The sequence below is a fragment of the Ylistrum balloti genome, unplaced genomic scaffold, assembly GCF_031769215.1.
Source record: "Ylistrum balloti isolate Yb309-2 unplaced genomic scaffold, AGI_CSIRO_Ybal_v1 Utg369680, whole genome shotgun sequence".
NCBI lineage: Eukaryota > Metazoa > Mollusca > Bivalvia > Pectinida > Pectinidae > Ylistrum > Ylistrum balloti.
The window spans coordinates 352,521-377,468 of NW_026781921.1; the positions used below are offsets into that span (position 1 = coordinate 352,521).

A 24,948-nucleotide genomic window follows, 5' to 3' on the forward strand; every position below is an offset into this window, starting at 1 on the left:
TAGCCAGTAGTCTTCTGGGTGTTTGAGTATCTGTATGCACTACAAGGACAATAACTATTGGTGTCCAAAATGTCATCTTGTTCTGGGTGTTTGGGTATCAAAATGTCAGTCACTTTGTTCTGGGTGTTTGGGTATCCAAATGTCAGTCACTTTGTTCTGGGTGTTTGGGTATCAAAATGTCCGTCACTTTGTTCTGGGTGTTTGGGTATCAAAATGTCAGTCACATTGTTCTGTGTGTTTGGGTATCAAAATGTCCGTCACCTTGTTCTGGGTGTTTGGGTATCAAAATGTCAGTCATCTTGTTCTGGGTGTTTAGGTATCAAAATGTCAGTCACCTTGTTCTGGGTGTTTGGGTATACAGAGGTACTCGGTGCTCGGGAGATAAGTACACAGATGAACTAGATGATCGGGAGATTCGATATACAGAGGTACTCGGTAATCGGGAGATCGGGAGGTACAGTATACAGAGGCACTCGGTAATCGGGAGGTATTATAAACAGAGGTACTCGGTGGTCGGGAGATACAGTATACAGAGGTACTCGGTAATCGGGAGGTACAGTATACAGAGGTACTCGGTAATCGGGAGGTACAGTATACAGAGGTACTTGATGATCGGGAGGTACAGTATACAGAGGTAATCGGTAAGCGGGAGGTACAGTACACAGAGGTACTCGGTAATCGGGAGGTACAGTATACAGAGGTACTCGGTGATCGGGAGATCGGGAGGTACAGTATACAGAGGTAATCGGGAGGTATAGTATACAGAGGTAATCGGGAGGTATAGTATACAAAGGTACTCGGTGGTCGGGAGGTACAGTATACAGAGGTACTCGGTGATCGGGAGGTACAGTATACAGAAGTACTCGGTGATCGGGAAGGGCAGTATACAGAGGTACTCGGTGGTCGGGAGGTACAGTATACAGAGGTACTCGGTGATCGAGAAGTGCAGTATACAGAGGTACTCGGTGATCGGGAAGTGCAGTATACAGAGGTAATCGGTGGTCGGGAAGTACAGTATACAGAGGTACTCAGCAATCGGAAGGTACAGTATATTGAGGTACTCGGTGATCGGTAGATCGGGAGGTACAGTATACAGAGGTACTCGGTGATCTGGAAGTGCAGTATACAGAGGTACTCGGCAATCGAAAGGTACAGTATACAGAGGTACTCGGTGGTCGGGAGGTACAGTATACAGAGGTACTCGGTGGTCGGGAGGTACAGTATACAGAGGTACTCGGCAATCGGGAGGTACAGTATACAGAGGTAATCGGGAGGTACAGTATACAGAGGTACTCGGTGATCGGGAGGTACAGTATACAGAGGTAATCGGTGATCGGGAGGTATAGTATACAGAGGTACTCGGTGATTGGGAAGTGCAGTATAAAGAGGTATTCGGTGATCGGGAGATCGGGAGGTACAGTATACAGAGGTAATCGGGAGGTATAGTATACAGAGGTACTCGGTGGTCGGGAGGTACAGTATACAGAGATACTCGGTGGTCGGGAGGTACAGTATACAGAGGTACTCGGCAATCGGGAGGTACAGTATACAGAGGTACGCGGTGGTCGGGAGGTACAGTATACAGAGGTACTCGGTAATTGGGAGGTACAGTATACAGAGGTACTCGGTAATTGGGAGGTACAGTATACAGAGGTACGCGGTGGTCGGGAGGTACAGTATACAGAGGTACTCGGTGATTGGGAAGTGCATTATACAGAGGTAATCGGGATGTACAGTATACAGAGGTACTCGGTAATTGGGAGGTACAGTATACAGAGGTACGCGGTGGTCGGGAGGTACAGTATGCAGGTGCTCGGTGATCGACGCAAACTATTTTATTAGGTAGAGATCCGATAAAACATTAACATAACTGCTTACCATCAAAGAGGCTGACCGGCACCTGACCAGCCCCGCTGTACCTACCGATGACAACCTACTAACATTTGGTTTTTGTCGGAGCTTGACAGAGATGACAGACACGTGGAGTTCCTTATCATAAACAAAAACGGTTTAATGTTTTAGTAGAGAGGAGATATTTGATGGCATGCTTTATTGCAGAACTACCTCTCGCCACTCCCCCAGGCACATATCTACCGTTTGTCTGGTCTCATCTCTACTACTGATTCCCCAACAACACCAGGACCAAAATCGCCCATATAAACTGACCCTATCCCAACCGATATTAAAATTAATCCAGAACGTTTCCGCGCCTATTTTTCGTTTAAAATGGTCTGTCGTTAATAGGCACGCCGATTCCAAATATCTGCTACTTTATGAGGAAACCGATGTTGAAATTTGCTTTTATCATTCCTTCAAGCTGAAAGTTATTTTTTGACCAACCAAATAAATATGATATCATTACTTTTGAATTTGAGGAGGAAGAAAGGAGAGAAGGAAAGAATGATTTTTCACTGCCATCCATATTTCCACTATCGATCAGTCGATAGGGAGTGCCACGCCCTCCCCCAAATTGTACCCGACACTAACATTTCCTTTGGTGTTGCAGAGTGATAAAATCTATACAAAATAATCATGTAAGCATTTATATCAGTAATTGTTTTAATTAGTCTATCATTGAAAAAGTTTAATTGCATTATTTTTCTTCTTCTTCTTGTTTTTACACGAATAAGACTGAGAAGAGCAGAATAGAGTCCACAATTTTTTATCGTAAATGTTTGACAGTAGGACAAATCCCCCATTGAGTTGATAAGAAAGGTCTATCTTTCTGTAGATAAGTCTTGTTTATTTTTGTTTCCTTTTTTTGACGTGTCTTAACCTATGTACATGAGAAGATAGCCCCTCATGTTCCTCCTCCCGACAAATACTCCGCAGATTGCCCTTACTGGTCCGGCGTTGTAAGTCCCAGATAACGGGTAAGGGAGGTCACTCTACGTGATAAACTTTCTGCCAGAAACAATCGGTATTAACCTTTTGACCTCAGATTGTTTGGGAGCTGTACAAGCACGTTTGATGTATACGCAATTTAAACGGCAATAATTATCAGGGAGGGGACACAGAGGTCAGCAGTAGTTCTTAGATAAACAAAGCATAGCCTGGGACTTGGTTAAAAAAAAATTGTCCCAAGATTAATGTAACTTGCAAGTGGTCGCCGTGGGATATGACTTTTCCTCACTCGGCAACAAATTATCTTTCACCTCGTGTGAAAATTAAGTACCCAATAGACGCATTATTTGGTAAATTTACGAGAATCTAAAAAGAATCTGAGACAATTTCCAAGTGATAGTTTGAAATATACTTGAGTTTAGTAGTATCTATTAAGAAACACTTTGTGTGATACAAATCAAATAAATAATAATACAAGTGGGTCTCACTTAAAATAGAAACCGATGTTATACGAAGTTCACGACAAAAACACGTGACCACCCTCCATCCTAAAATATACAGGTGTAGTAAGCGCGTTCACAGGCAAAGTGCGATGTCACACGCGCTGCGTGCTTTTCGCGGCGTCACATCACAGGGGAAATGCAGGTGTCATTCGAGGGCTCACTGCATAGTCTAAATAGAATGTATTAGTGTATGTATAAAACCCGACTTCTCAAGGAAAGGTCTAAAATAGTTTCCGGCTTCGGTTCGGCAAAGATCATAAATGGAGGCATGCTTACGAAAAATGAATGTTAACGCACGATATTACCTTGAATATTTCTCATATAAGTTAATTTCAACTATATATATCTTCTTTTTTTCATTGAAAGTTACGAATATTGGAGTTTTAAAAGAATTTGAATTTTACTTTCAAACTATCCCATGAAATTCACGTATTTTGTAAAAAATCTCTTCGCGTATGAAATTCATAAAGATACTTTAAGGCTACACATTAATACAGATACACATTAACAAAACGCTCATATTTTTCACTAATCTTTAACGTAGTTTTAAAAAATAAAATTTTATTATTTTACATTAAACGAGAAAAAATATTCCAGCAAATATTAATCATTCTTTGTGGTCGCGGTGAAAGCGCGAGAAGGTCTTATATTGTGAACACCGAAGTACGGGAAAAACCCATGAGTCGGGCAGGTGACCCCTTCCCTTCTCACGTCCGTTCCGGAAATCGAGCACCAGACACCAACGTGAAAGGCGAGTGAGTTTACCACTACGCCACTCGACCACCAAGCAATGTATAATATCAGAAACTTCTAACGATCACATACCTCTTTATGTTCCAAAATATATTTCATCTGTACATAAAACAACCCCAGAGAATAATTGAAGAACCAGTCATCTACCCTGTCTAACACCAAAGAAATTATAAATAAACGTGTAACCAGAGACATATATAGCACATTGTGTTAGTGGGAAGACTTCTTCGAGCTATGTAACACTATATAAAAACAGAATTTGAATTGATATGGGAAGTTAAATAATTCAGCTCGTAGAAAAATATATCCATTTTGATAGTATAACGAGGGTGAGAGGGGGCAGTATAAATCAAACTAACCATTGACGCGGATGGTAGTCACTATGTAGTAACATTGTGTTATATACGTCTCTGGTGTAACGTAGTGAACCGTTGTTATTCAAGCACGCGCGTCAAGTTTATTAACTTAGTTACAGTGTAATATACAGCTAATACATTTGACTTATTAATCAAAATTATCAAATGCGAAGACTGAGTGGGAGGTAACACTATCCTCCAATATTTATACTTTTTTCTACCATCGTAGAGCTTAAGCTAGATACAAGATATTGATAGAAATATGGTATACGTACAATCAAAACAAGGATCTATAGAAACAGATTATACAATAAACATGTTTAACGTCTAATGTGGTTTTAGTGACTTAGTCAAAACAAAAACGTATATATAAAATATTGCTAACTTATTTCATACAGTTTCTTATCATTTGGTGTTATTTACAACTGTCTCTACATATCTTACTTAACAACATGGAGAAGACATTGTAAACAAAAAGAAAACAAAAAAAAGTATCCCTTTTACTCGGCAGTCATATCTAAGAATTTTTTTTCCATAAATGTCGTATATAAACCGATGACGTGGTTTATGGTCATCAGAGGTACATTGACAGGGTCCATCTGGTCGGTCTAACTAGGATCGGCTACAGGACAGCCCTAGATAAACATCCCTCAGGTTACGGTTGCTATCTTAATGGGAGCTTGCATCGTCAGGGATATTTAATTTAATAACGTCTCTAGTGTTTTATAGACTGTGCTTATCTCTGATTGGGCCATTGATGGCAGCAGATTCTTCGTGGGACTGGAACATGTCAACTCTCGCGCGACTCTCGGGAATATCGTTAGCAAAGTCTCAACGCAAAAGTATTCAAGAAACAAAATACATATGTAGTATACTTCTTTTATCGTTTGTGGATAAAAATGTGATACATTTGTAGGTTTTGATGAACTTATTTTAAAGAATCACATAAAGATGACATCTGAGGGGAACAAATGTAGGAAGGAAGATGGTGGAAATATATTCACGACAATCTTATCATGAATGAAATATGAAATTGTATGATTGCTTGAATGCTTTGAACGATGAATACTTTTATAGATATTTTGGTGAAAAAACTTCCGAAAAATTATATTCTTCGTAATCAAAAAATAACCCGACCAAAACTTTAAACTCTTAATAATCTTGTAAATCAACCCATTGGTGTTATATAAATATGGCTGACGTCTTGGTCACGTGATCTCACTGAGAGTCGATCGACAATCATTAACGTTTTCTTTCACTTCCGACGGTGTAAATAGCAAGTACGGAATTTATGTTTCGTTTAAAGAGAGAAATGAAAGAAAAAAACAACTTATTACGTTGTGTAAACCTGTTAGAAACGAAATATGTACAAAGGTCCGTCCATTAATTTACATATCATTAAACCATCAAAGCGATCTGCTTAAAACGGGGAGGTAGTATTATTTACTTAAGAATTTCATCTTGTTTATTGGCAAGCTGAGATCAAAACGGGCTGAGCGTGTTTACAACTGTAACAGGCCTTTGTTAAATTTGTGCTAGAAGTTCCTCAAACATATGTTAATCTCTTTCCCAAAACAAATATGTCCTTTGAACATATCCCGAGCTGTTTAAACCGAGTTAGTCGTCCACATCAATTACACGGCAGTTTAATTTATACGACATTAACGATCAACTTGTGGCAATAGACCCGTTTACGGCAGTCTCCATTTCCTTTTATTTCCGTTCAGGTGGTGAGCTCCCGTTTTGCTTACCGATCAAAGATTTACTCAAAATTTAAATTTCGATCATAAATTTTAGGCAAACTCCTCCGCTCTCGGCGTACCTGGATTTTCCGTGTTGAGTTGGGTGTATAAAATAGCCATTAAGATATGTACGTACACCAAAGTCATTTACACAGACACACCCACACTCACCTGAGTCATAATTAATCACATATTTAATTATGTTGTTATTTTAAATGAAAACTTGTCAAAGTCACTATAATTATTAGATGATTGTAATTAAAAATATAGCTAACTATATAATCCGATATTTACCTTGCTGTTAAATGCATTAAATCATTTAAATACATGCGTCGTTTCTATGGTGATTATTTCAAATTCTTTGATATATGTTTAAGTTCAAATTTTATATATTAAAAAAACCTTGATTTAGAATGACTATGAGCTACCTGAACCTGTAAATTTTTTTCCGCATTCTGAACTTTTCTATTTTTTTTTTATTTCGTTGTTGTTTTTGCTTCAATATAATGTCTTTATTTTCACATCTAAATCGCTCGTGCAGAAATTGCGATCTAGTGAATAAGTGACAGATAGTTATTATTTTAACATTTCGTTTTACAAAAACATTATATGTATAAAGATCAGAACGTTTTGTTGAAATGACATTGTACTAGAATAGCTCTCGCTGGTTCGGGGGGAAACAGATAGAGACTCGGCTGGTTCGGGAGGTAACAGATAGAGACTCTCGGCTGGTTCGGGAGGTAACAGATAGAGACTCTCGGCTGGTTCGGGAGGTAACAGATAGAGACTCTCGGCTGGTTCGGGAGGTAACAGATAGAGACTCTTGTTGGTTCGGGAGGTAACAGATAGAGATTCTCGCTAGTTCGGGAGGTAACAGATACATACTCTCGGCTGGTTCTGGAGGTAACAGATAGAGAATCTCGCTGGTCCGAGAGGAAACAGAGAGGGACTCTTTTTGGTTCGGGAGGTAACAGATAGAGGCTCTCGGCTTGTTTGGTAGAAAACAGATAGAGACTCTCGTCTGGTTCGGGAGGTAACAGATAGAGACTCTTGTTTGTTCGGGAGGTAACAGATAGAGACTCTTGTTGGTCCGAGAGGTAACAGATAGAGACTCTCGGCTGGTTCGGGAGGTAACAGATAGAGACTCTCGTCTGGTTCCGGAGGAAAAAGAGAGAGAGACTCTAACTGGTTCGGGAGGTAACAGATAGAGACTCCCGCTGATTCGGGAGGTAACAGATAGAGACTCTCGGCTGGTTCGGGAGGTAACAGATAGAGACTATCGGCTGGTTCGGGAGGAAAAAGAGAGAGAGAGTCTCTAACTGGTTCGGGAGGTAACAGATAGAGACTCTCGCTGGTTCGGGAGGAAAAAGAGAGAGAGTCTCTCGCTGATTCGGGAGGAAAAAGATAGAGACTCTCGGCTGGTTCGGAGGGTAACAAATAGAGACTGTCGCTGGTTCGGGAGGAAACAGATATATACTCTCGCTGGTTCGGAAGGTAACAGATAGAGACTCTCGCTGATTCGGGAGGTAACAGATAGAGACTCTTGTTGGTTCAGGAGGTAACAGATAGAGACTCTCGGCTGGTTCGGGAGGTAACAGATAGAGACTCTCGGCTGGTTTGGGAGGTAACTGATAGAGACTCTCTGCTGGTTCGGAAGGTAACAGATAGAGACTCCCGCTGATTCGGGAGGTAACAGATAGAGACTCTCGGCTGGTTCGGGAGGTAACAGATAGAGACTATCGGCTGGTTCGGGAGGAAAAAGAGAGAGAGACTCTAACTGGTTCGGGAGGTAACAGATAGAGACTCCCGCTGATTCGGGAGGTAACAGATAGAGACTCTCGGCTGGTTCGGGAGGTAACAGATAGAGACTATCGGCTGGTTCGGGAGGAAAAAGAGAGAGAGAGTCTCTAACTGGTTCGGGAGGTAACAGATAGAGACTCTCGCTGGTTCGGGAGGAAAAAGAGAGAGAGTCTCTCGCTGATTCGGGAGGAAAAAGAGGTAGAGACTCTCGGCTGGTTCGGAGGGTAACAAATAGAGACTGTCGCTGGTTCGGGAGGAAACAGATATATACTCTCGCTGGTTCGGAAGGTAACAGATAGAGACTCTCGCTGATTCGGGAGGTAACAGATAGAGACTCTTGTTGGTTCAGGAGGTAACAGATAGAGACTCTCGGCTGGTTCGGGAGGTAACAGATAGAGACTCTCGGCTGGTTTGGGAGGTAACTGATAGAGACTCTCTGCTGGTTCGGAAGGTAACAGATAGAGACTCTCGGCTGGTTCGGGAGTTAACAGATAGAGACTCTCGGCTGGTTTTGGAGGTAACAGATAGAGACTCTCGGCTGGTTTGGGAGGTAACAGTACTGTGTAGTCGGAAACACATGCCGTATCAATATATATTTTAATTTACTTAACAATTGGTAAACTGTCCTTCATTTTATTGCAAGATTGTTATTATTAGTGCCACAGTCTGTTAATTTCTGTTTGTTCCGTCAAATGTACACATGCAAGGTCCGTCTCGTGAATTGATCGTCCGTCTATATTCTCCAGATGGCACAAACTCTTGCCGAAATATACAAAGTAACAGCAATTACGAAGACAGGCGATGCATAAAATATGATGTTTTGCTTTTAAGAAACATTCTGTACTAGACAAGACAACTTGGCGTGACACTTTAAATGATGTATGGATAAAGAATGATTTCTTTTCGTTTCAATGAATTTTCGTTTCGTTTGTGTTTCGTTTCGTAAATTATACAAATTATATAGAGAACGACGTACAAAATCATTATTAAATCTCGATTGTTCTGTTTTCAATGTCTCCAGTTATTTGCTACAAAAAAAACAATAAAGAAATGCTGATATCTATTTGAACATATTTTTTATTATTAAAGTAAAATAATAACAACAGGTTGCAATATGCAATATAAATACCACACACCAGAACACTGACCATTGACATTTCCGTTTCGTACAAAACTGATGAAATTGACTTATAGTTTCCTGAATATCGATGTATATGGAAAAGTACAACAAATTCCTGGCACATAACTATCCATATCAAAATTTTAGTGATAAGCAAATGGTAGATTTCTCTGGAGGGAAAAACGAAATTTTCGGGTTATTTCTCTTGAAAAATTCTTTCAGATATATCTTTTACAAAAAAGGTATATCAGTAAATTTATATTTACTGGAAAAACGCGACAATTAAACAAACGTATCAGTAATGAGACATATACACGTATTTAAGTAAAGCACAAACACACAGTCATTCATGTCAACACTTTACTCGCAAGCACATATGTATAACTTGTAATATCAAACACGACCGAAATAGCACATTAATACATAAACATGACCTTATAAATAATGAAAAATAGCACATAATGTGAAAAAATCACTGTAAACCGAGCACATCAAATGTCAAATTATTGTTCTAAAAATAGAAACGACCTTGAATAAGAAACAAGAAACCTGGTGGAGTATCATTATGACAAAGTCAAATGAAAGCAAGAAAAAAAATCACCTTAATGGTACAAGTGGTCCCGGTTATAAGTTATAATAATTAGACGGATTGGTGTTAAAGAAATATTCATAGATTTTTTTATAGATATTTTACCGTATGGAGAAAAATATAACTTGTATCTACTGTGTTAACAATCATATATGTGGTCAGCGAGACCGATATGATATTCATCATAAACAATCCCATTTATCTTATTTACATACACCGTTTGTAAATGTATCGCAGGCGACTAAATTCCGAGATCAGACAGTTTCAAATCTGACATCCGGTTTATACACATGACTCTCACGGATGCTGAAGTCTGGAATAAAGTGATTCCTATTTTTAACTAGTTGTTTAAAAACCCGTCAATGTGTTTCCAATAATCATCGCATTATAGTTTGGTGTATATGATTGCGACCATCAGAATAATTCGCAAAGGTCCAATTTCAAACATGATTCTTAGCATGCAGACAAGGTTAAACAAGGGTGTGATACATATATTAGTAATTTAAAAACTTGACTAGAATTTCTACCAAATCATAAGTATCATTTAATTTTCATTTTTATATATTTTTTTTTAATAAATCTACATATCGTACTTTCATGTAAGCAGCATGACGTCACACAAATATGTAAATACACACTCGCATGTAAGACTTCCGATAAAAGTAATGTTGCGTTCCAGAAATTGTGTAATTGATAAAACCTCGTTATTTTGTAAGTTGATATGACGTCACATCAAAATGCACGGAAATGCGTTTCGAGTTTTTATCATACACTGAGTTATGTGAGGATGTCACACACATTCATTTATCTCCTAATTCCTTTACATGATTCACTCGTACAAATAGAAGTAATAAATACATAATTATATATATTTAGTCACAACCTTGATGATGAGGGGGGATATATTACAATATTCAACATATCCGAGGTACCATTAATGATAGATGTTTATCCTGAATTGTATGTGATTTTTCAAAATACACATCACTTTCACGAGAGTTCGCTATTTATTGGAGCGTTCATGTCACGTGACAAATTTGCCGCGGTGCTGGTCTCCTTGAAAAGCGACTATCAAGTCTCGTTTCCGATTGGTATACGATGTAAAACTGGCGAGATTTGGCCGGAAAAGCATTTCTCAACGTCTGCCATTTCTGGAAACTTGGCTTATGACGTCATGATTAAATAGGAGGTCACATTTCACAGCATTGTTGACTTTAATCACGTTGTCTTGCAAAGTTTAAGCGGTTTTGTGGGTGTTTGGCCATTCTGTTGCTGGAAAGAGAAGACATTAAAATTGTAATCAGTGTCAGTTCGCTGTATACATTGAAGACAATACACAGCGGTGGGTGACGTTAGGATGATTTTAGGTATATATTCAAATAAACAATATTCAAGTCGTCTCATTAAAGGCTTACTTAATAATGACCAAGAAAATGTCATTCTTTTTTTTACAAATTCAGCCAAAAATACATTTGCTTGGAAATTATCAAAATACATATATCTACCTACTAACTTACCTGCAAGTGAAGCGTTTTGTGTACGGCTAAGGTTCGTGACTGACAAAATCCTTTCCCACATTCCGTACATTTAAACGGCTTTTCCTTGGAATGGATATACCTGAGAAAAAAAAGAAAAAACTCATCCTTCATCTGTTTCAAAGTATAAACTAATTTTGATAAATACAGACCACGTGTCTTACTTACCCAGTGCATTATTAAGGCTACTCATGTTAACATTTTATGTGTTCGGTTTCCGTTGATTAAACGATAAAATATTCAATGAAATTGATCGCAACTGATCTCTAATCATATTCTGTTTAATTATGATATGTTATCAAAAGTGTATGTCGATAAGAAAAAATCAATTGTTATTTGATACCATGGTTGGTAAAACAATATCGTGTAATTTGAGAAAGAAATAAAAACAAAACTGAATTTTCATAATTTATGATTTTTTTAAAAATTGTACTCAGTTATAGAAAGAGAATTGAAAATTAAATAACAAACATACAGAAAGACTTAATTAAAAAATTCTAAAAGAATGCTGACATTATTATAAAAAATCGTTTTACAGTTCGAATTGAGAGAAACATGTTATCAAACTAGTGATACCTGTGATCGCGGAGATGATCCTGTCGTCGGAAAGCCTTTCCACAGATCTCACAGGAATAGGGCCGCTCGTCCGTGTGTGTCCGCTCGTGGATCAGCAGGTTATAGGATTTGGTAAAATGTCTTCCGCAGTACTTACAGATAAACTCTTTCTTAGTCCTGACAGAAAAAAAATGTCGAACGACAATTATATAAATGTCATAGTAATGGAGTCGTAATTCATTCTACCAATCAGATTGTAGGGTTATAATAATGATGAGAGAAAAGAAAGCTGATCAAACATCAATGGACACGGTGTAACTAGCTTAATAAAAATATGGTTCTTAAATTGATCAAGAAACGTGAGCAGAGAAATGATAAAGAAGACAATGGCGACGATGAAAAAGGAGAGGACAGTGACAGAAAGAAGAGATCGACAGCAATGAATGAGGTGTTATCGATATTTCTAGAGATGGATCTTTTCTAAATTTTGATTAAGGACTGATAAGAAAATCAAAATGGCTGACAAGCGGCCATACTGGATTGTGAAGCTGAATGTTAGTTATCGCTATTTCATAGACATAATTATTTACCTAGCTGGTCCTCTACCACGAGGCCTTTTACTTGGGGTGACAGGGTTAGCACGTGGTGATGACGTAACAGGACTGAAACTACTGGTCATAGGGTTGTATCTGTAATACAAACATCAATCATTAACCATTATTAAGTTCAGTTCCAGTTCAGTTCAGTTTATTTACTTTAAACTTTACGGTTTATCAGTACAGTGCATATATTTACAGTGGAAGTACAAACACAGCAACAAACATAGAAAATACATAGCACACAGCACACACAGACCACTTACACAGGATCTAAGTGTAGAGGATAAGTCATCATTTGATAAAAGTTCCCGGAAGTTTTGATAATGCTTTCTTTTTTGTAATGAAATAATATATAGTCTACTTTCACGTTGTGTAGTTTTCAGATAAATCTAACAAGTCAAAACAATTCATAACGAGAATTTTTCTTTTCTTCAGTTTTTCGCTATATAGATTTAGGACAAATCATTATGTAACAGTAGACGAAAAAAAAGATAGTTTCCGTTTGTTGTCCGTTGACTGAATGACGGGATGGGCGATGTTCCATTTTTCTGTGAAAATGTTCGACAAATATTAGGGACCACTGAAATCAATCTAGAATTAGCAGAGGGTAGTAGGGGGTATTTCTTTCAATTCGCTACGACTTTTAATGAAGGGGAGTATTGCATCAATTTATCAAAAAGAGTCCTGGGTAGTGACAGATTTCCGGTTTATAGTTAAACTTACAACAGTGATCAGTTTAGACAACGTTATTCAAGGCCACGACAAGCACTATTTCATGGAGCCTTTCTATAATAATTATTGTAATATTTACCTCAGGGAGCCGATATTCATCATCACGTGACTTATTATTTGTGCCTCAATGTCGGTTCCATCCCTTCTGTCTGTAGCGCCCTCTGTTGCCGCTTTTGCAAGATTGGCGAAATCAAATCGAGGCTTCCGAACTGGTAAAGATTCTGTGGATATTGAAAAATAGGAATCGTGTGATTTGTAGTAAATTTTACAGAAAAAATACATGAACAGTACTTTTCAATTTATCTTGCATTGACCGATGTACCGACGTTCATATTATATTACCTCCGTTATTGTTCTCATCCTTCCGGTTTCTTTTTTCGTGTAAATCATAGTTGCCTCCCCTTGGTACAAATGTCGGGTACATCGCTGATCCCCATTGGTTGAAAGTGTACGCGTTGAAAGTCAGACATGTTTGAAGAGGTAGTCCTAGGGAGCCGACGGAGTACGCCCTTGAATGACCCATAGGGTACATTTCGCTCCAGTTTGTTAAGGCAGATATAGGGCTCGCAGAATAAACCGGATGTGAAATAGCAGCCATGGAGTCTGTGAAACACTGTTTGCTTTCTTCCGGTGATGAGGGATAAACAATCGGTTGATCTGTAAAAAATGTTTGTTTAAAATAAATAATTCAGTCAAATGTTAGCGCAAAATATATGAGGTTAATTGTTCGTAAAATATAAATCAATTTGATCGAGATGACGCCATGCTTGTCATGTACGTCAGAAAATAAACAAAATTAGCCATCATATCGGCGCGTGTGTGTTAATACATTAGAGACTGTTCTGTACACGGCACGGTGAAGGGGCCAGACTAGTACTCGATGACCCCTTACTAACTCTAAAACTAAATGCGATGACAGCACCTGGGCTTGTTGGCTGCAGTGACGTCATCATTGTTCTCTCGGACCGTACCAGTCACAAACCGTGCAATCAGGTTTCAGAAACGCGTCCTTTTGCACAAATTGTATAGCCCTTCTCTGTATATAATCGTTAATATATATAATTGTAACTTCTAAAACAGAACTTGGATATCACATAAAAACCCATTAAGAGAACTTGTACAAGACTACGACTCGGATCCCAGCTCCAGTCGCACTGGTAGACATTCTGTTTGTCTTCGGGTGCCTTGCGAGGCTCGAGAGCACTCCACTTTTTGTGAATGACAATCCTAATAATTGATTACCATTTAAAATGGACGAAGTACTTGCCTTTACAGATAAGTTTAATTGATCATCAATGGAACCACTTGTGTTAAGCTTCCGTTCGTCTCGTCGATATCTCTAAGAGCAAGCCTACTCGAACGCGCCTGAGTGCTGCACTAGTGTTATTACAACTCATTTTCTCCACTATAAAAGGATTTAAAAACACTCAGAGGCCACAATATTTGTATGTCAACAAATGTTGGACTCAGTGTTGAGAGCGACCCGACTTCTCCACAAACTCTTCGAGGTCAAATCAGTCAACCTCTCATTGCACAGAAGCTCTGACGTTACGTCCGAGATGAGGGACGACAGGGAGGGACAATAAAGGGACAGATTACCCGCCATCGGGTAGATGTTTCTGTCATGATATACTAGTCTTATCAGTGTCAACGTTGCTGTAAAACACTTTCTCAGAACAATCTGAAAACCATGACGTTAAAGAGCAATACCATATTTAAATTCAAAAATAAAACGGGATTTCATTTCTTTTTAGAAAAAATGTGACCGTCAAGAATATTTTTTAAATTATGAATATCATTTACGTCATAATGACGTCATTAAAACGTGTTTAAAACGACTCTAACAGATGAAATTGAAATGAAGACATATTTGGTTTTTTTTAAGTCATTTACATCATGTAAAAGTAAAACACGTGACAGTATTGCCCGGAACCGCGACAAACACATCTACACCCATATACAAAACCATAACCACGGTTGCTTTTTAAAATAAGAAACTGAAAATTATCATAGAAATTACAGGGATATATAAAAGGCGTGGATATTTGAATTATAAACAACGTTTGTTACAAATAAACAAGTATACGCTTTTGAAATATCAACAGGCGGACTTATAAGCCACACACACACACATTGGTTTTCAACAGTTTCATATTTAGCGAGAGGAAGAGCTGGAAAACCGGAAGTATGACCTGTTCGATTCGGTCTGTATTCGCTCTGCATTGTGTCAACAACCCACACAAACATAGTAAACACATCAACGTGTCATCGTGACATGTCAGATGTCAAATAGCTTCTCCCGATTTATTTTATATAAACATGTATGACATCATAATGTACCAACAATACAGAGTGTTGGTCCATGGCAAATGGTGTTTTCAATGGTTTTACCAGGGTTAATGGTAGGGTATCGTTGGTCCATGATTTATGGTGTTGTTAGGGTTATTTCTTGGGCTATTCTCACTGTAAGAGTTAGACTTGGAGTTAGGGTTGTTTATTTAGTTCAAGGGAGGATTACTGCTATGACTGTTGCCAGAATTATCGTTAGGTTTGTTGTCGGGGTCAACTAGGCTTTTATGTAAGGGTTATTGATAGGGTTGTTGCTAGGGTTATTGTTAGGGGTATTGTTTCGATATGGTCTTAACTGAATCGATGGTAATGAAGAACAACATTTTTATGTTAGTGTCGTATTTTTTTTAGTTTCGTAAAAATTATTAAGAATGTTTAGTTGTGATGTTTCGGATAATTGTTGCCGTTGTTTTTGTTGTTGTTTTCCTGTGATTTTTTTGTCGATTATATTGTTGTTTATCGTTTCCAGTCAATGTCAACATTGTTGATCGTTTCCATAGTAACTGTTATCGGTAGGTTTGTTGTCAGGGTAACCGTTTTAACGTCCTGGTATCAGACTTGCTACTGTTGATGTTACCCAGATATATTCATGTTGAGTGTCGGTGGTCGAAGAGGAGTTCAGTTTATCTCGTCTCACGGACAAAGGTTCGGTAAAAAGAACTGACAGTACGGTACTGAAACTTCAGATTACAGGAGAGTACATTAAATCTGGAGACAATCAGTGAGTATGGCTGCTAGATCTCAGATCATCAAAAAAAAATATGTAATTTAACAGTATAGGGCGCCAAAACATATACCTCCCTTTACCGTCGGACGTTACGGACAAAACAGCATTATTGTCAGTCAATGTCATACATATATATTCAACATAAGATCAAATACAAGATTCGAATAAAGAACCATATGGATAAAAGTATATTTCAATAACAGAAACTGGTTGTTATAAAGTCGCTGAGATATGTGTCATATTGCTTAATGATTTTAAGGCAATACCTTAATAACATATCCTGAACGAACAATGAAAATTCCAAGAAAAGACAGAGAACCAAAGAATATGTAACAAAACATTGAGTTCTTATCTCCCTATTTCTTACTTCAAGTTTTACTATAGGTTCTGATTTTCAGCTCAGCTCTTATACATTACAAACTTAAATTAAAAATATCATATATTTTTGAAGTGATCAGTAGACAATCTCCAACATCATATCTGTTGGATTACAATATTCACTTCATCAATGAAGACTCTCAGATATGGAGAGACTATAGATTTATTTTCTTTTGAAAACAAAAAATTTAGAAATCATATCACGTATGACCCAACTACCACAACATAAGCATAGATATTTAAATGTCGCTATAACTGATGTTCATTTCTGACTTTTCTTCTTATCAGGTGTATCCAGTTGACAGACCAGAATTGGTACACTATACAGCATGTTACATGTCTAATTTTACTAGTATTAAAACAGGTGGTTAGGTGGTGGGTATTCTAACCTCATGTTTTACATATACCGTAATTGTATAAAATAGCGTTTGGCTGTAAGTAATAATTACATATAACAATTACACATACAACAATTACATACAACAATTACATACAAAAATTACATACAACAATTACATACAACAACTACACATACAACAATTACATACAACAATTACATACAATAATTACATACAACAATTACACATACAACAGTTACATAAAACAATTACACATACAACAATTACATACAACTACATACAACATCACTACATATACAACAATTACATATACAACAATTACATACAACAATTACACATACAACATTTACATACAACAATCACTCATACAACAATTACACATACAACAATTACATACAACAATTACACATACAACAATTACATACAACAATTACACATACAACAATTACATACAACAATTACATACAACAATTACACATACAACAACTACACATACAACAATACATACAAAAATGCATACAACAATTACACATACAACAATTACACATACAACAATTACACATACAACAATTACAAAACTCAATTACATACAAAAGATCACGGACACAACACTCATATTACAATAACTCATACAATGTCCTTCTGTTTACAACAATTACAAACGACAATTTTAAAACAATAGATCTACCATGGTTTAGTACATATATATATATATCTTCTGTAAGAGTCAACTGAGCTATGCTTAATATTAGTGATGCTAGTGTCTCATAAACTGTTATCGGCGGTATATTACTGTTATGTTGGTAAATATCCCCGAGCTTTTATTACTTCACGTTGTGATATGCAGCATTTAGATAGTGTATATTGTATTATAATGTTATTACAGGGAACAAAGCGCATCTTCAAAAAAAATTACAAATCATCCGGACAGGATGGGACAGTCTGTTTCTGGATAATATTTATATCTTGCGTAATGCATGTTTTAATCAGCCGGAAAAATCCTGTATATTCAAATTCGAAAATTCCAAACACACTAACCGATAGATGACAATAAACAAGCAAATTCGTCTAATACAACTATTTTAAAATGATAATTAGTTAAAAGGATTTTTTTTTTTAAGTTTTATTAATTTTATATTTCATAGAGACCGACCTATTTTTGGTCTATTTTCAGGGCTGCACTTGATGTAGTTATGTAAACATTTTGTTAGTTTAAATTATTGTGCTATTATTATCTATTTCGGTAAATCGGTCATAAAAAATTAAATTAAAACAATAAACGTGTTTTTGTGTTTTTGACAATGAAAGAGCGTGATGATAAGGCTGATATGAGTTATAACAAATTCATCAACATGAATTTTATACATATCAATAACAGTTTTGGAGATTGAAATGATATGTCGTAACGGATTTAAACGTCTTAACACACCACAAGTTCACCATAAGATAAACTAATAAAAATATAATTCAATTGATATTTTGATAAAAATATTATTTTATCATTGGAAATATTTCAGTATTTGGAAAAACAGGACATCTGTTTAAAAGTAAATCTAACATCTAAAACATTTAACAGTTTAACTTACCTCTGTAGCAGTAAAGCCTATATGTGGTGATGATGAAAGTGTGCCACTTACACCGGAAAACTCCACTAAATGAAATTATTTAAACACTACTGGTCGCTGGTGACTTTGATACTTCGGACAATTGACCCAGGTCAGTAAAGGTCCAGTTGATATGTTTTGAAGTCCGTCTATTCTCCTAAGTAATTCCGTAAAAGACTAAAATCCGATCCCAATATTACACGGGTATATGTTAATCCCTGTCCTGCCTTTAATGATATGCGGACCAATTAGATCTCCCGACACAAACTCGTTCGGTTTGATGTATGCGGTCTCCGATAATTGTCAACTAAAAACAATCTCATACATTTTACACTGAAATTTGATACTGTGTTACCGCCGGCACGATACTACATTATCAAGGGTATTACACATCAGTTAGTTAAACTCGGCTAGTTGTCATATCAACTCAATAAACCAAAACAACAGGTATCGGAAATCTACTGAAAATTCAGACACTACATTTTACTAAACAAAGTGACATTAACATGAAACGGGTCTTTAATTTCTTTGCCATAGTGACACAGTGTTAACGTGTTTGGCAGGTACGTACTCTGTAAAGTGTGTATTGTGGTCTACAGAAAACTAACCAATCGTTTTATATCGGTAGATAAATATACAACCGGTGTAGCCGAAATTGATATGAAATTTAAACTGAAACCTTCGCACGAAACGAGTACTGGCAGATCATTAAACTTATACGTCAAAACCAAATAAAAATTATAAAACTTTGGTGGTGATCATTAATTCGTTAAACTATATACAATTTATCTAAGCACGTCGCCAGGTCTCATACTACATTCACATCAAATTACAGAAACTTCAGTAAAAGGTAACGGCATTCTAAATGCTGTCCGATTGCTTCATTTTCACATTTTCTTTTTTGCATTATTTTAGTCACAATACTGCATTACAGCGGCGCCGTCATATTCAGATAAAACTTTACTTTTTGTGACGTCACGAGACATTTGCCGAGTTCCGTTTTTTGTGCCTTTGTGAAGAAGACTTTATAAAGATAGCGTTTTTGAAATTGAAATAGTTGATGTCATGTATCTTAATAATAATGTTTTTATTAGTCACCATTCGAGTCACGTGGTGACTTTTTTTAGAACTCGAATGAAATACAAATCATTTTATCCAAACGATTACACGATGCTGATTGGCTAATATTTTCATGCTCTTTATATTTTTCTGAGGTACTTAATTGTTTATGATTTGAAAATGAAGAGAAGTTCACATTTATGTCTTAGCTAAAAGACTGAACATCAGACCATAAATTGACCACCAGGGACCCTAAGTGACCATCTGGCTCCTGTCCGGGCTATTTCATTCACACGTATATCCGACTTTGTTAACTTTTGTTTTCGTGACCGGACACCTTGAGTTTGAAGTGGGAATAAATCGCCATTAGTAATGTCCGAGTTTGGTGATGTATGGTGACCATCGGACAGTGACCGTAGCTATGGTCAGTATCAGCTTCTGTGGTCAAGCCAATAAAGCTGATACGCTTGGGACAGTCTGAGGGCCGAGTGTTTATGTTGCAATTACAGAGTAATTATACCAGATAGGCCATGAACATACATATATATTAATAGGGAACTTGGGGTAAGGATGAAAGAAGGAAGAGGGGGTTGAGCCATGAGGGGTGGAGGTTAGGGCGCGGAGATGATGGACAGGACAATTTCGAGCGATGAATCTCGGAACTTGATCCAAACGATTTCCACAGAAAGAATGAGATAGCTCTTTCACTTTTTCAACGTCGAACTGCTTTGTTTACTATGAAATTGATAAAGACCATACATTAAATTAATGACGATCGTAGCTGCATTGAACCATCAGATACTTTCCATTACAATACACAACTTTAAGTAGTTAAGTTAAGTTAAGTTAAGTTAAGTTAAGTTAAGTTAAGTTAAGTTAAGTTAAGTTAAGTTAAGTTAAGTTAAGTTAAGTTTAGTTTAGTTTAGTTTAGTTTAGTTTAGTTAAGTTAAGTTAAGTTAAGTTAAGTTAAGTTAAGTTAAGTTAAGTTAAGTTAAGTTAAGTTAAGTTAAGTTAAGTTTAGTATAGTTTAGATTAGTTTTCCGAACGTTACATTTGTAAGAAATAGCTCCATTGAATACGCATGCTATTTATGCTTCAAACTCCAGAAACCTATGATATCATCTTAATTATGATTTCATGGTATTTCGTAGGTCCTTGATATCAGCATTGCTCAAATAAATCCTGGTTTTTAAATTGTTATATTAGAAAAGATACACAATTTCCTTCTGTACGTAAGTTAATTAATCGGTTAGATATTAATGTCGTTTAATCATACATAAAAATAAATTCCGCCGACATCCTTAAATTAAGAACTTACATTTGTATTTTCAACATTACATATAAGTAAATAAAACTTGAAATTCATATCAATGATGAAACACGCTGTTTGTTATTCAGGTCGCTTGAAAATCCTTTTTTTTAAAGATTATTTTTCCAAAATATATAATACTTTTAGTCGGATCCTCAGCTTTAACCAAGTTTTCACTAGAGAAGAAAAATGTAAGTTATATATAGTACTTCAAAGATAACAAACTGAAAGTGATAAATTGAAATCCAGTCAAAAATCATGGGAAATACGAATATTTATTGTAAGCAAACCTGTTTTGTGTATTTGAGTGTATTTTTTTTCTCTGGATTACCACGGTGTGATCAGTGGGCGAGATATACTGGGGGCTGTCTCATACAACGCGACTGCACCATATTAAAACATCTGTTAAACATGTATGTAACTTCTATATACAAATGATGTGACAGCCTCGGTTTGATAGAAACATTATACGCATAACTCGATAAATTTTGTGTGAAAATGAGAATAATTGTTACAGATTTGGGGTTGGAACACCCAAACATGACTTGTAAATCTTCCCGTCGTCCCTCTATCTTATCTTAATCAAAACACTAGCAAGGACTAGGTCCGGCTTTTTTTCTGCCTATTGAGTGATATACATAATTTTTATATCAACGCCGTTCACTGATAATAATTTTATATCGTAAATATACATGTAATATATACGACATACAGATGTTGTCTTTAAATTAAATTACGTTTTAATCTCGTTGTTTTAATAATGTACAACTTACATAAGCGGATTGTTTTGTTTATTACTATTATCAACATCTTTAACACATATCAATTTTCCCCTAACGCCGATAAAATTAATCCCTCTCTCAGACACTCATAAAAGTGTGTGGCCGGATATACGGTTCGGTGTAATTTGAAAATTCATCAAAGTTTGGATTTTGTTTTTTTTACGATTTGATATGACTTTCAATATTTGGATGACATGACCAGTTGAATACTGTATTAAAGACAGAGAGATATTTTGTACTCGGTCCTACGGTCAGTATTCCGATGGTCGAGTGAAGGAGAGATTTACTCTATTAGATTTATTAATTAATTAATCCGGAATTCATTTACGTTAAAACATGTATTTTAAAAACAAAGACAAAGATTTGGCGGAATTTATCAAACTTATATAAAGTTCTTGACCTCTATCATAAAAATACGACGTACATTTACAAAGCATACAGATATCAGACTTAAGATTTAATTCTATTTTAAGCGGTCGTTTTTATTTGACTGATAATTTAAAAAATAACACCTGTCAATGATTTCCATGTGGAATAAGAAAAGGGTTTGTTCAGATACATGTATAATCAGTGTCTAGCTTCTTTAAGTCTTATAAAACAAAAGAAGATAAAATATTAATTTAGGGTATGCTGTATAACACCATTATATCCGCATTCTTTTATACATATGGTTTAATATTTTACACATATTTTCAAATAAAATTACAAAATAAATTTATGTACAATTTACTGTACATCGTTATGGAAAACTGGTTTTTTTTTGTAATTGGTATTGTATGTACTCAGTAGGTACACAATGTAAGTACCCCTTTTCCATTTAAGAAACTAAATGTTTGATATTTTTCAAAACAAAAAAAAAACAACAAACAAACAAAAACAAACCAAAAAAAATCAGGTTACAAATATAAATACATGTACGATTATATCCCGGTCATTTACTTTCTTTCAGAAGAGAATGATTAAAATAAACATGTAAATTTATAAAATTAAAATCCTGTAACTAAATACAAATTATGTAATTTTGTTTGATTTTAATCTCGAGGGGAGACCAAAGTATATAATGTATGTATGTATTTATATATAATTATGTAAATGAAGTCTTACCAATAGTCCGGTGATCTCGTTTCATATCTCGATTAGTTCGGATAAGGAAAGATTTCGGCATGGTGTCGATATGTCCAGGGTGCGTGTAAACTTATGATGGGTTTAATCTCGTGTTGACCGTTTATATATAGCCGTGGTAACAGACTGAGATAAATTCCCCGTCCCTGAAGTCATGGACATTTTATGTATATAAGCAAAATTTAAATTGGGTGTAATTAGCAGAAACAGGTTGGCATATTTATTTACCGTTGATCAACGCCACGCGCGTCCCTCTATTGGTACTTCTAAAACCACCGTAGGATTTACCTGTGAGTGAAAGGTCATCTGACTCATCGGTGCAAACTGTCCACCCCGTATCATCAATATATACCTACAGTAAAAACTGTACCCCCGAATTTACCACCTACGCGCCCACCCGATGTCCGGCGGTGGGCAGTACTACTTGTGGTCAATCTTGTCTCCGGACAATGGCTTCTGACCCTCCAGACAATAGCCCAAGTCGTAAGGTCAGCACCACTTTTGAAAAGCCTAGTTTTACTACCACTTAATGGCAGTGTAGGTAAATAGACTTTTATATCTGTAATACAGCTTCGGACTGTCCATTCAGCGGTCAAACTAGATTATAATACAATGGTCAGTATTTAGTCTTACTGGACACTGCATCTCAGACAATTGTGGAATGAAGGAAAATTAAAAATGTTTGTATCGATTTTCTTTCTTTCTTTCTACATTCTTTCTTTCTTTTTTTCTTTCTACGTTCTTTCTTTCTTTCTATTAAATGTATGATATTTGCATACTTTCATACATCGCATTAAAAGTGCATTATGGAATCAACATGCTATTGAATAATGACTCTGAAGTCTGATGTTGGGTTCCTATTTTCCGTTAAAAGTCGCTATTCTCACCAGATATTCAGGAGTATGGCATTATATAGCAAAGTTTAGATAGATTAATATGATGAACCAAAGTTTGATGAAAAACAAGGTTGTGTAGAGAACGTCTAACGAAACTCTTAAAAATACATTTTCAAATAAATAGATATATAGATTTATATATTTTTATGTAAAGAAAATACAACGTTTTGTTAACTTTTCCAGTGAAATATAAGAAAATATAAAAAAAAGTGTTTTTATAACATTGATTTCAATTTTTCATTGTGGCTATATAAAATAGTATTTTGTATAACACTGATTTTGACATTACAATGTGTTTATATAACATAGTGTCTTTATATAACATTGATTTTAATATTACATTGTGTTTATATAACATAGTGTTTTTATAACACTGATTTTAATATTACAATGTGGCTATATAACATAGTGTTTTTATAACACTGATTTTAATATTACAATGTGGCTATATAACATAGTGTTTTGTATAACATTGATTTTAATATTACAATGTGGCTATATAACATAGTGTCTTTATATAACATTGATTTTAATATTACAATGTGGCTATATAACATAGTGTCTTTATATAACATTGATTTTAATATTAAATTGTGGCTATATAAAATTAGTGTACACGTACTTATTACTGGTTTTCGAATCCTTATGTGCACGGTTTTATTATTTATACAAAAACATACTGTTTAAACATTTCAATATATGTTGTAGTCATACTATGATCAGCTTGTGTATGCCTATTATAATAATTATTTATCTTCCAGATCACAATTGGTGAAATCATGACGTTTTATTAGCAAACCACGTCACTTTTACAAAATATGGTAGTGAGAGAGCAAGCCTTAGTATGTAAATATCTGCGTGTACATGATGTGAGGGCTGGGACATCGACAGAGGAAGACATGTCCAACATACTGACCGGATCATGGACAAACAAACAATAAATGACCACTCCGGACGATCATCATACCGGAAATGAATTGACAGTTAAAGCGTCAACATCACAGTAAACTCATGATGATGTATATTTAACTGTTACGGTAATTCATACGGGACAAGATAATACAGACCATTTATACCCCGACATCAGTTTACGACCCCTTATCTACACGCGTGCCTTCAATGTGTCAAAGGGCTATAGAATATCGATGACGCCAGTTTTAATTTTGTCGGAACTAAGACTTCATGACATGATATTCATCAGTTTTGTATAGATAAATACTCTTGGTCATACCTTT

The 24,948-nt window shown here is 36.0% G+C and overlaps 1 protein-coding gene across 1 annotated transcript; it reads right to left on the bottom strand.

Annotated features, from left to right (window-relative positions):
• Window positions 1-10,547: 10,547 nt before the first annotated feature.
• Window positions 10,548-22,860, bottom strand: LOC132564416 (zinc finger and SCAN domain-containing protein 21-like). Its single transcript, XM_060229071.1, has 9 exons — window positions 22,800-22,860; window positions 21,245-21,296; window positions 18,528-18,592; window positions 13,471-13,785; window positions 13,208-13,349; window positions 12,388-12,486; window positions 11,819-11,974; window positions 11,225-11,324; window positions 10,548-10,979 (listed from the first exon to the last, which is right to left on the bottom strand). The coding sequence occupies exons 1-9, from the start codon at window positions 22,858-22,860 to the stop codon at window positions 10,926-10,928; spliced, it is 1,044 nt and encodes a 347-aa protein (XP_060085054.1). The 3' UTR covers window positions 10,548-10,925.
• Between the last annotated feature and the right edge of the window lie 2,088 nt (window positions 22,861-24,948).

Bases quoted from the DNA above. Each gene is read 5' to 3' on its own strand.
- LOC132564416 (XM_060229071.1), bottom strand. From the start codon at position 22,860: ATGCCGAAATCTTTCCTTATCCGAACTAATCGAGATATGAAACGAGAT. The intron at 21,297-22,799 runs GTAAGACTTCAT...AATATGGTGCAG, and splicing joins ACGAGATCACCGGACTATTG to TCGCGTTGTATGAGACAGCC. The intron at 11,325-11,818 runs GTATCACTAGTT...TTTTTTTCTCAG, and splicing joins GATCATCTCCGCGATCACAG to GTATATCCATTCCAAGGAAA.